Here is a 12,444-nt window from a genome sequence, read left to right as displayed (position 1 = left end):
AATATTTAAGCGGTAATTATTATTTTTACCGTGTTTTTTTAGTGTTGATACTTTATCTTGGTTTGCTTAACATCCGTGTAATAGTGCAAAGCAAAAACTATAGACTAATTATTTTTTAAAAAAACTAAGGCTATATCAAACGTAGGCTATTACCTATGTATGTATCTATTATAGCAATTTGAATTCTCAACAATTTGTGGTAATGCACTAGCCCTTTTCATTACTGCAATACTGATTCCCATACTTTGGCAATCTCAGCAAAAAAGGGCGTAACGTGATAAAATTAAAATCACAATCCAATAGAAATTTAACCATTGCACAGTGTGACGAATTCCGCCCTGATAACCGACAAAAAACGTCACAAAATGTGATATTTTGTCACGACAGATTCTTTTATAGTGATCTTGCCTCTAGTTGTCACTGTGTCGATACGCTCGTGTCCAATTTGTGTCAACACTTTCATCCTTTTGAAGCGCTTTTGTAATCCACTTAGGTACTGCGTTCTTTTTGGAGATGAACAAATATTTTTTGTCTGTTTTTTAGGCAAGTTTTCTAGGCTTAGATACTTGCCGTAGTCAACAAAATTCATCAGGTGTTGTTCCAGATATGAAGTACTAGCTTCTGCCAGCGGTTTCACTCGCATGCCGTGGGAACTACTTCCCGTACCGGGATAAAAAGTAGCCTATAGCCTTCCTAGATAAATGGGCTATCTAACACTGAAAGAATTTTTCAAATCGGACCAGTAGTTCCTGAGATTAGCGCGTTCAAACAAACAAACTCTTCAGCTTTATAATATTAGTATAGATTAACAGGTACAGATGTTTTGATTCACAAAATCATATGATCCTTACTTGTGTGAGTAAATGTTCAGCCACCACTGAGCGCTCCTGAGCTTACGCACACACCCAATTATGGCTCATGGCGTTCTTGAGATTAAGCATCTGCACATGAAATGGAATATATAACCTCTTCAAAGTTCAACATCACTTTCAAAAACCAACAAGATCGATTATACAATAAAAACAAAACAGATTACAGAAATGATTATTTCACAAATCATTTGAATATCTAATGTACTCATCTGTAATAACAGTGGGTACAGTCACGAAGAACTGCATGTATAGGTGAAAGGTGCATCTTTACGCAATTCGCGACTGTACCTAATTGTGTCTGTGAATCACTAGTGACATAATATTGACTTCTGACATTATTATTTTTGAGATGCTCGCTTTCAGCTTGTCAGTGTTGACGTGCTCTGAAAACTCATGTTTTGTCAAAGCGTTTAGATATAAAATTCAAGATATTCTTTTTAGAGTTCCACTTTTTGCAGCCACTTAGTAGATTATTATTTGATCACTTTTTGATTCTAACAAGTGGAAATACCTATCACTGTTAAAAACATGGTCGTCATCGTCAGATTTTTCTTAATTTTTTTTTTGCATAATTTTGAATTTCAATAGATCTTGCAAAACTTATAAGTATTTCAAGTCAAACTGTGAAACTTATACAATATTAATTCTCAACCCTACAGTATGCTAGATTAGAAACAGTATGCATAGGTATTTGAACAAACAAAATGTTTCTTCTATTTTCTTTTCTTTTTTCTAACCAAAAACCGTTCAAAATGATTTATTAATCAGCTTTAGGTCGGCGGCCGATTTGTCAGTGAGGGATTAGTCTGTCCGTCTGTCGGGTTGCGTCAGCGACATGCGTTGATGTTTTATTAATAATATTAAAGTCTCTGTGGTAAATGATGCATTTTTCAAACATTTTTTAAGATTATTTACGTCAACTGAAATTGTGGAAGTCAATTTATATTTATCCTATGTGAATTGCAAAATGAATTTAATTTAAAATGGTAAAAATTCGCTTAAACCACATGTACTCTTTTCTAGATCTCGTCTCAGGTTATCACCAAGTAGAACTTGCTAAGTTACATTTTTATTCTGTGGATATGTACAGAGTCTTCTATCTCTTAGAGATTATATATTATTTTGCATGTCATAAAAACTAAAATTATTAGCAGAAAAACTGATTTAATGCTGTCTCCATGCTTTCTGTATATCATCCATCCTCCGAGCCTTTTCCCAAACTATGTTGGGATCGGCTTCCAGTCTAACCGGATTCAGCTGAATACCAGTGCTTTACAAGAAGCGACTGCCTATCTGACCTCCTCAACCCAGTTACCCGGGCAACCCGATACCCCTTGATTAGACTGGTGTCAGACTTACTGGCTTCTGACTACCCGTAACGACTGCCAAGGATGTTCAATGACAGCCGGGACCTACAGTTTAACGTGCCATCCGAAACACAGTCATTGGTGTCTAAGATATACTTAGATGCTCGCTTATGCCATGCTTTCTGTATATGTAGACGACTTAATATTTTTTTGCTTATCTCTCAGTCAGCATTGTATATGATTTGAATTTACATAACTTATAGCTCAATTTTAATATATTTTTTGTACCATCGATGACTCAATGGTCAATCATTTATTAAGTAATGTCAATCAATACGAAGGAAGTGAACACCGGAACAAACTGGGGTCATGAAGAGACGTGACTGCGGTGGGAATGATTCGGAACGATCGCGCTATTATGTGAAATGGGGACAGTTTGTGATGAAAGAAAGGTATCTACTTTTTTGATACCAGTTTGAATGTTTTTTGACAGAGAATAAATCACAAATAGTTGGTAACACTTTAGAGATATAGGGAATGAAAGGTCTAAAAAAAAAGAAACTGTTTCATGTATTTTAAAACGATTTAACCTAAAAAATGATAATCTTATTCATTTAAAATTGGTATGCCCTTCAAATAACTTTAAAAATATTCGAAGTTTTAATTTTAAAACAAAAAAAAAAACAATTGAAATCGAACCAGCTTTCACGGCCTGATTGATCTCACACATCAAACTTATCGAGCTATTTTATAAAAACATCTAATCGAGACGGATACAATTGAATTGAGACCCTATTCTGACAGGTACAAAGTGCATAATTGATTGATAAGGGCTCGTAATAAATCATTCCGTAGCTAGGCGTGACGCGTGATGGACACTATTATGAGAAAAAAAATAACAAGTGGATAGTTTGAGATGATACCTGATTACTGTTTTCGAATGTACGATAAGCTATTTATCTCAAATTGGCCGGTTTATAGACGAAGCGTCAATTTTGTTGAAGACAGACAGGGATTTGGGTTTAATTTTTAATTGTATTAATAGTTCGGTGTTTGTATTACTTTTTTTTACTGATAGGTGTAGCTAGTTGTATATTAGTTGTGATCACTTAAGATCTTCTTAGACATTTATTTTTTGCTAGATGAAACATGTTATTTATGATTATTGCATATTGTAAAAACGTGACGCTTAAGGAATTTTTTCAACAATCATTTTCTCATTGGGAAACATTTTTTATTTACTTACACAAATTAAGTAAAAACAACAAAATCCGTGCCTGATTTTGGGTGAAAGTATCTCGTGATCGATTCATGAATATAATTTCGTTATGACGCTCGGTTGCATAATGATATATTACTTATGATGGGTTTACGATTATCAACTGACTGCTGTTATTAACATTCAGTAAAGATATTGTACTAACGACATTTATTTTATTTCCTTTTATATTGTATTAATGTGTCCACGGTTTTACTCTTACTGCTATCTCTGTGCCAAATTTTATCTCAACAGGTTCAGCAATTTTGTTGTGATTACGTAACACAATATGATTGTTTGGTATTAAGCAAAATTAAATTATAATTGTACTAACGAAATTCCTTTATTTGTTCCAGGTACCTATCACCTTTTCTAAGAATACTGGTAACATTAGCACTAAGGAAGTACCTAAGGTGCCACTAAAATGGCCGCCAAAGTGCACCTTCAGATACTATGCACCGATGCACTCTGAATATAAACAGACTTATGTTTTGACAGTTCGGGGAACGGCTTGTGTGCTCGACTGTATTTTGTAGGACAGTCGCGTTCACAAGTGCATTGGATATGAGGTGAATGAGAATTCAATTGGAACGAAAACTATTGGTTTGATAGGTTTATGTTGTGAATAGAAGGAATTCCATTGAATAGACTTTTTGGTCCTTAAAGTTACAACTAATAACGAATTTTTTAAAGCACATGGCATGATAAATAATAATAAACAACCATAGCAGAAAAGTCTGAAAAAAAATATATATGTATGTAAATAAGCGAGTTACTAAACATACAGTTATATTAACAAAACCATACCACCAGTTACATAGTCATTACAAAATCTATTCTTATCGAACTGTACATAGGTACGAGTATGTGTGCGTCGTGACGTTCGATGACGCGACGATCTTACGCACACATACATAACACGTGTCAGGATGCCTCCTGCATACCAATGAGGTGAAATTTGTGTTATATATAAAAATGAGGCGATCGCCAACAGGATATAGGTGTCTAGAAGGTTTTATATTGATATAAATAAAGTTTTTGTCCATGTAACTATTAAAGTGTTCTTAATAATTTTTTGAAGTGTTCTTTGAATAGAGCTCAAGATCAGAGACATTGAATTTAGAATTAGAATTGAATTTAGAAGCTATTAAATTTAATATTTTTGTATTCTACCGTTCCATGGTACTCCATATTTCTATACATATCCAACAAATCAAAAATAAGATATTCAAGCTCCCTAAAAATATTTGAGTTACATCTTAACCATTTTCTTCCATTTAACTTAACTTCTTTGGAACACCTATTTCTCAAAAGTACCGCCTTTAAAAGTATACCAAATAACTCGTTAAAAGATTGCCTTAATTTTATTTTCAACTTGTCTATCAACCTAGATTTCAAGCCACCTTTTTTAAAACTGCCATCCTCTACGAAATAAATCTCGATTCATTTGTATCACGGTCTCGCTAAGATTAATTACTTGCGTGTAAAACAATTGATACAATCACTTATCTTGGAGACAGATACAAGATCTTGTCTACTGAAATACAATTCAACTTTTTTTTTAACCAATCCACGCGATCTAAAAGTTAAAAGTTAAAAATCTGTAGGCGACAAAGTAGGAGTAGGTGCGAATAAAAACAAAAAAGTATTTATAAAGGTCAGTCGCACAACTTCATTAGGAGTACACGATGTACTTAAAATGCAAAATTAAGTGGTCTGAATGAGGACATATTGATGTTGTTCAACTACTTTTTTTTCAACACTGTTTTCATTTGTTTTAGATTGTTCTTTTACGTGTTTGCTAGAAACTTTTGAATCTGAATTAGCATTCCTAGCTTCTTTGATGTCTCTTTTCTTGTAACTACCACTGTTTTATCATTTCGTATCGTTAGCTAGAACTTTCTTTGTTAGCCCTTTGTTATCATTTGTTTTGTTTATTTAATCAAAGTTCATATTTTGGCTGTATTACTCAGCATTGTTATTATTTGTCGGAGCCTCATTGTCTTCACCAATCACATCACCCACAATAGCATTAGTCATATTACTACAAATATTGATATTATTAGTAACTGTCCTCCTATATCTATTTTCCCAACACATCATCTAAGCGTTATGTTTGTCATGAGCTAATAGTGCATTGGCGACATTCTTACTACGGTTCCCATTGTAAATAGCTTACAGTAATGTCATCGGCTGAGGTAATACTTAATACTAATTATGTACACGTGATCTCTCACTCATAGTTCACGAGGAAAGAATTATGAAGGTCGTTCATTGCTGATATATAAGATCCTATCAGATATAGAATCCAGTGTAGCTTTGACTGTTTCTATATGCTTTTAAGTGAGTCAATGAGAATTCAACGGTTTGTATGTAATTGTTAAAACTGCGTTTTTGAGAAGCCCTGTATTGTTACTTTCATAGTCTAGGGTTTCCCAAAACATTGTATTTTTTCGATCGCTTCCTGATCTGTATTTGCTATTGCAGCTGCTGAACTTGAAATTCTTGATTTGAAATTAAAATAACTAGTTTAAGTGCAGTTGGGTTTTTCAATAACGACCTTATAAGCATATTTTAGACTCAAAAGTTTCGTATTATATTTGCATAGTAACCAACTTTGCCAGTTTTATTTCTCACACCAATGTGTAAAACCACAGCACAATACAGACCTATACGAGAAATGTCGAATTCCTATCTCTAGTCTAATAAAGCGATAGATGGATAAAATATTGGGAGCGGCCGTAAATATCTAAGTGCTTTCAGTACAGTTACGTTCAATACTAACCTATCAATGGACTCATTAAGCATTCGAGACATGATCGGTAACGGTGCGGTACCGAAGTCAGTCGGGTAACTGCCCAGTTTTATTTGTATGTTACTCCAATTCAATGTTAAAAATCTATTAAAAAGGTTAGTTTTAATAGCACTTTTTATAGTTGATTAGTTACTTTAAAGACCCATAAAATCTCTATTCTCAATGAGACCGATTACACGGTCCATTATGTTGTCTAAACATCTCTTTTCGAAAAGCACTTTATGATCAAATATTATGTTAAAAATACCTACTGCATTTTGCAATTATAATCAAAATTATTGACGAGTTTTTAAATCGTCATAAAGTAAACAAATGTCATACATAAACATGTGTTTTGACTGTCAAAACATCCTAACGGTTCGCTTTGAATATTTCACAGACGCCAGTGTGAACGAAAAACGTTTGAGAAAAAACTTAACATCTTCACACAAATTGATTTATTTTGTTAGAATGCCCTTGTCGATGTATGCAAGGAGAAGCACGTAATATTAGCAACAGGTTGATATTTTAAACTGCATCCAACTTGTTTTACTAGATTCAAAGATAGGACCAGCAAAAAATATAGATTTTATGAAGGGTCCCTAATATTTGTTATGTAGTTGGGTGCCTGCTTTTTGCGATCTTTTTTTGTCTAGATTGGCATTAAGAAAAACTGTTATTTTATGCATAACTGCATATTGATGAGTAATCATGATTGTCTCAAATATTCAACCAGATGATTTTAGAAAACAATATTTTATTTTTCTTATTAGAAAATCTAGCTAAGGACTTTGCAATAAAAAAAATATATCATTCAAGCAATTTTTTTCAAATACAATCATGCACAAAATTGTTACTCATTTTTTCTATTTATTTTATGCGTTACATAAAACTTTTTCATTACATCAAAGTTGCTTAAACAAATTCTTTTATTTGAAAAAGAAAGAAAAACTACAGTCCACTTGCGTACTGAAGTGTAATGAAATTGTTTTTTAAGATCTTTTATTTCTAACTTAGTGAACTGAGGCCGATCTATTAGAGTTGCGCAATAAATAATTGAAATATACAAAAAGTTTTTTACAAAGCTGAAATAAATGGTTATTTATAAGAATTATTCGAACGTTCACTTTTTAAGAGACAGGGCGTATTTAGAGGTGTAACAAGTTGAGGTAGCTAAGAATTTAGTAATAAAAATATGGCTACTCATTAATAGTAGGTAAACAGAAAAAAAGTAAAGTCATTTACAACCAGATTAAATGCAAACAAATACTATAGATTTTATTCCACACCTATACAGGACACATTCCATACAATAAGACATAAAACGACATTTTAGATACTTATTTAAAGTCTATGAATAAATTAGTAACACGCCTCAAAATACATAAGTCGTACTAACCAAAATAGCCACAATTCTACTCAAATATCTTCAAACAACTTTAGGTACTATCCGATTAGCCGCGTTTTTACCCGCATCCCGTGGGAACTACTGCACGTACCGCGCTAAATAGCCTATATAGTTACTCGGGAAAAGTTTAGCTTTCCAACACTGAAATATTTTTTTCGAATCAGTTCAGTAGTTTCGGTGCCTTAGACAGTTACAATTACAGCCTTTTTGTCGTCCCACTGCTGGGCACAGGCCTCCTGTCACACAGAGAAGGATTGAGCCTTAGACAGATAAAAATTTCCTCTTCACAATATTAGTACAGACTAATCACACAGCTTCGAGGAAAACATCGCGAAAATCTCACCGGATTATATGGATTATGTTACCATTCACAGTTACTTTAGATAAGGTTAGCATTTATGACGGTAACTGTACCTAGGTTATTCTAAACGCATGGGTACATTAACCATCGCGTCATATAGCAAAGCTCGCCGCCTTCTATCTGTGACGTGGATCGCAATTTAACTCCTGTTTGTTAGGTTAGGGTCGGGTTGCTGAAGAGCGGATGAATGAGCGATTTTGTTTAATTGTTTGAGCATTTATTACCTTCTTTAATTGAGTAATTAAATAATAATAAACGATTTTCTGATCAGAGAAGAGCATCGGCAAGAGAAGCATCGAGCGAGAGACCCTCTGGTTCAAAAAATATATAATCAAAAAGTATGTGATATTCGATTTTACCTATTTACAATTTGGATATTTTAATCAAAAATGCAGTTGCGACAATCGGGAAAATAAAACGTATCCGCACAAGTTTCCTCTAACTGTTGTAGCTACCTAAGATGCAGATCAAAACGTGAACACTTCTTCGTTTTCAATCAGACTGTACTTCTGAAAAGCGCGATACATTTCAAGCCTAATCTAACGCAAATATTGTAAACGAGATTACACAGTCCTTTATAGTATAGTTATATATATATATGTCACCGTAAGATTACAAACATCGTTAGATTACAATCTATCTCGAGAGATTGTAAACTGTCGAATTATTGTAAACCGTAACACCTGATTGCAATTTAACGCATTATTTTTCGCTATATTATAATCTATCGATGAGAAATTGTCAAATTGTCAACTGTCCGAAAGCTCTCCCTGATTGGTCAGTCTTTTTGTAAGATCGAGAGCGATGTAGAGCGGTCAAATTGTCAACTGGCGTAGAACGGAATGCATCTTGCGCGCTGATTGGTAGAACGTCAAAAAAGACAATGTTCTTTGCAACTCCCGGTGTCACAGCTCTTTGACGTGCAAAAATAAGTGACGGTTTAATTTTTTATAAAATCAAAAATTGTACTTAATTTTTAAGACTCAAATTACACACAATTAAAAATTGTATTAAAAATTGAAGTTAGTGACGAAAACGAATCGCTGCAAAACCGACTCCACGTAGTCTTGTCTGCCCTACCCCTAGAGTGCAATTCAAAACCGCGTAGGCGCGGAGGGGCGAGGCGGCCTGCGAGCTGAGGCGCAGGTAGTTTCAGCGCTCGCCGCCGCGGCTGAGGCTGGCCGGCAGAGCCGGCCAGCAAGCCGAAGCTGCGGTGGTGAGCGTGAAAACCATCTGCGACGATAAGCTCGCATGGGACCGCCGGAGCCCCGCAGCGCCGGAGCCGTGACAGAAGTTATGCTTGCTGCATGTTGCATGCTTACTTCCATGCTGGGTCAATTAATATGGGATGTGTTATATTTTAAACAAAAAACTCAGTAGGTACGAGTTAAAAAATTAGAAGGTAAATAAATATTTTTATGATGTCATTTAATAGTATTTAAGAAGTTTACTGTTAGAATGCATGCTACAAATTTAGATGCAAAAAAATAACCATCATGCTGAGTTGTATTTAGAGTGGAAGATAACTCGTGGCTAAGATAGTATTATTTAGATGCTCGACGCTTTATTAATTGTGGCTGACTTAGTAATTTAGAAGGCAACATACATTTTTGGGGGCGAATAATGATATTAAAAAGAAGCCTGTTTAATTAGCATCCCTTTTATTTTATTTTTAAATATTAGTTTGTATTTGAAGACAAAATACCTAACTGTATTTTTATTAAAGTTATTTTTATATAAATTTAATACTTGAAGAATTTTTGAAGAGCATTTATTTTATTTAACTGACACCTCTATTTCATTCCTAACTCTACGGGAACTCCATGGGAACAGAACGGCTGGTCGTGATTGGTCGATCTTACAAAAAGACTGACCAATCAGAGAGAGCTTTCGGACAGTTGACAATTTGACAATTTCTCATCGATAGATTATAATATAGCGAAAAATAATGCGTTAAATTGCAATCAGATGTTACGGTTCACAATAATTCGACAGTTTACAATCTCTCGAGATAGATTGTAATCTAACGATGTTTGTAATCTTACGGTAACATATATATAACATATTTATAAGCCCTTGATATAGTTAATTCTCATTTTACAATAAACACAGCCGCTCTCACAAGTCAGTATTCAAAGTGAATGACTTGAAAAGTTTATCTAACAGCTGTCATAAGTAGGTATTTAAAAAAATGTATTTTATGCTGATCACTTGATGCTGCTAGCTTTTGTTTTAGTTTTTATTATAGTTGAAAAGGTTTCATTGATTTTTGTGACCTTTACAAAACATTATCAGAATTTGTAATTTTAAAGGATGGTCGATTTAAATAGTATTAACAATACTGATCAGTGTTAATTAAGTGATAATAGCAATTTGTAAATACAAAGTTTTCATTCAAAGTCTTCGAAGAATTTCACTTTCTCGCATTTTTTATTTCGGAGAAGCCGTTAACAGATCACAATCAAACGTTATTTTTTACGCCAATTACGCATCCAAAAACAACTAAAACTAAACTCATATTTTAATTAAAGAAGCATGCGCTTACGACAGCGAAATTACGAAACTTCGCTGTCTCTCTCTGTTGCTTAGGCTTAGCTATTGCCATCCCTTTTCCTCACATGAATAGCCGACGGAGTAAGATTTGCCAACTTTACAATGCAATTCGTTTCTAACGGCTCCGTAAGGCTAAAACCTGAAATTTTATGATAATTAGATTGCAATAGTATGTTCTAATTAATATGCTAGTTGCCAGTGTCAGAGGTTTGTGAGTGGTCGTGTCTTTTGTGTGTTGTTTTTTTTTAATTTGTGGTGAAATTTCCAAATTAAAAAATGGATTTGCGGAATCATAAGCTTTTTAGGCCGAAAAAGCCGAATCTGTCTCGATCTTCGTCTGTCTCTACTCCAAGGTCAGTTTCTACAAAATGATTATGATAATGATTATGCATTATATGGAATTAGCAATACTAATTAGCACCTATTCTAACAGTATGCAAATATCGTAATGAGGTATCGATTGACGTGTATTGTGGTGAATAGAAGTCGTGTTTGAAGATAACTGTTTTTACATCTTGATTGATTGAGTAAAAAATAATAAAAATATTTCCTCTTGAGCTCATAGACCGCAAATGCTGTGAAACTTTCTCTACATTCTTTTGCAGACAAGGTTGTCGTAATAATTTTAATAAGCAATATCCTATACTTATTAGCTTTAATTATACTTCGGCCGTTCAGAGAATGCGTTCCTGACACCTATCAGTTAGTCACGACTAGTGATGGGCACAACATAACACTGAGTTCGTTACCGTTCCTTCAAAATGAACCGCCGCATTATTTTAAGATTATTTTCGTTTTAAATTGGCGGAATCATTTGTTTTATATTTTAGTTATTTAAGTGGAAACCAAAAAAGGTAATATTCATATAATAAAATTGTTTTATTTATTCTTTGTTACAAGTACATTGAATTGAATGTGCGAACAGAATATTAATCAGACTCCGATTTGCTTGAGGAGGTGGTGTCTTCATCATCATCTTCGCCTACATGTATAATTATATTATTATCAATAACAGAATCAATCCTGATATCTCGGTCTAACAAAAGCCGGGTAATCAAATAAAAACAGATCGAAAACACTTGAAAAACGTGGTCTATGCGCACGAAACGACAACGGACGACTGTTTTAGCGTCACAAAATGGCGGCCCATAACGCCATTTGGGGTTACCATTTTTAATCTAAGTATAAAAATGCGGTTTGGTCATAGTTTTATTTTTATATTTCATAAACGTTATAATTAAGTCTTATAGTCCATTATTTTCCAATTCTTAAAAAGAAAATCAAAACGTATTATTTTATATTATAACTGTATAAGAACAGATTACGATACTTGCCTGTTATTTTTAGCACAGCACTACAAAATATAAACCGCTGACATAACCTTGTAATAGCGCAGTATAGATTTAGAAAAATATTGTTTACCAAGTTATTTGACACTCAGTTTGGCACAAAATTATAACATTCATTGATTATTGATATAATAATGTTGTTTTAATGCTCCTCAATTGTTAAAACGGTAAACAATCAGCAAAAATATTTTTATCGTAACTGCAACGCCATTGCAAAGTTACGTCGTCAGTTCAATCGCGACGTGTCAGGAACGCATTCTCTGAATGGCCGAACTATAATGCCTTATACTATTTTGCTTATTTGATATGAAATGACACTTGAAAATATTTTTGAAACGTTCACCATGATTGAAAGAACTTTTCTATGGTAAACCTTCATTAATTTGATTAAAAAAATATATTTGTCATATTTTTACAATAAAGTAAACGAAGTTACACAGTGGGCGGTCTTGCAATCCATCGACAGAAAAAAAAAGTGAAAAAAAAATTAATAATGTTTTTTTTTCTAAATAAAGTTTAAATATTCTTGTTTAAAAATATAT

General features: G+C 33.6%; 1 protein-coding gene across 6 annotated transcripts in view; it reads left to right on the top strand.

Moving 5' to 3' along the window:
• LOC124630432 overlaps positions 1 to 12,444 on the top strand; it is a 148,727-nt gene that overhangs the window by 48,189 nt on the left and 88,094 nt on the right. For 4 of the 6 annotated variants that reach the window (XR_006984429.1, XR_006984428.1, XM_047164346.1 and 1 more), the window contains exon 1: positions 10,784 to 10,906. The exons of the other annotated variants lie outside the window; for them this stretch is intronic. Coding sequence is in view for 2 of the 4 variants with exons in the window: in XM_047164346.1 (XP_047020302.1) it covers positions 10,830 to 10,906 (77 nt within the window). In the remaining 2 variants the exon portion in view is untranslated. Of the gene's footprint in view, positions 1 to 10,783; positions 10,907 to 12,444 lie in introns of those variants that run through there. 6 annotated transcript variants of the gene reach the window in all.

This window comes from Helicoverpa zea, chromosome 1, assembly GCF_022581195.2.
Source record: "Helicoverpa zea isolate HzStark_Cry1AcR chromosome 1, ilHelZeax1.1, whole genome shotgun sequence".
Classification (NCBI taxonomy): Eukaryota; Metazoa; Arthropoda; class Insecta; order Lepidoptera; family Noctuidae; genus Helicoverpa; species Helicoverpa zea.
Note: the sequence above shows the minus strand (reverse complement) of the source record. Positions and strands in the feature narration are given on the sequence as shown.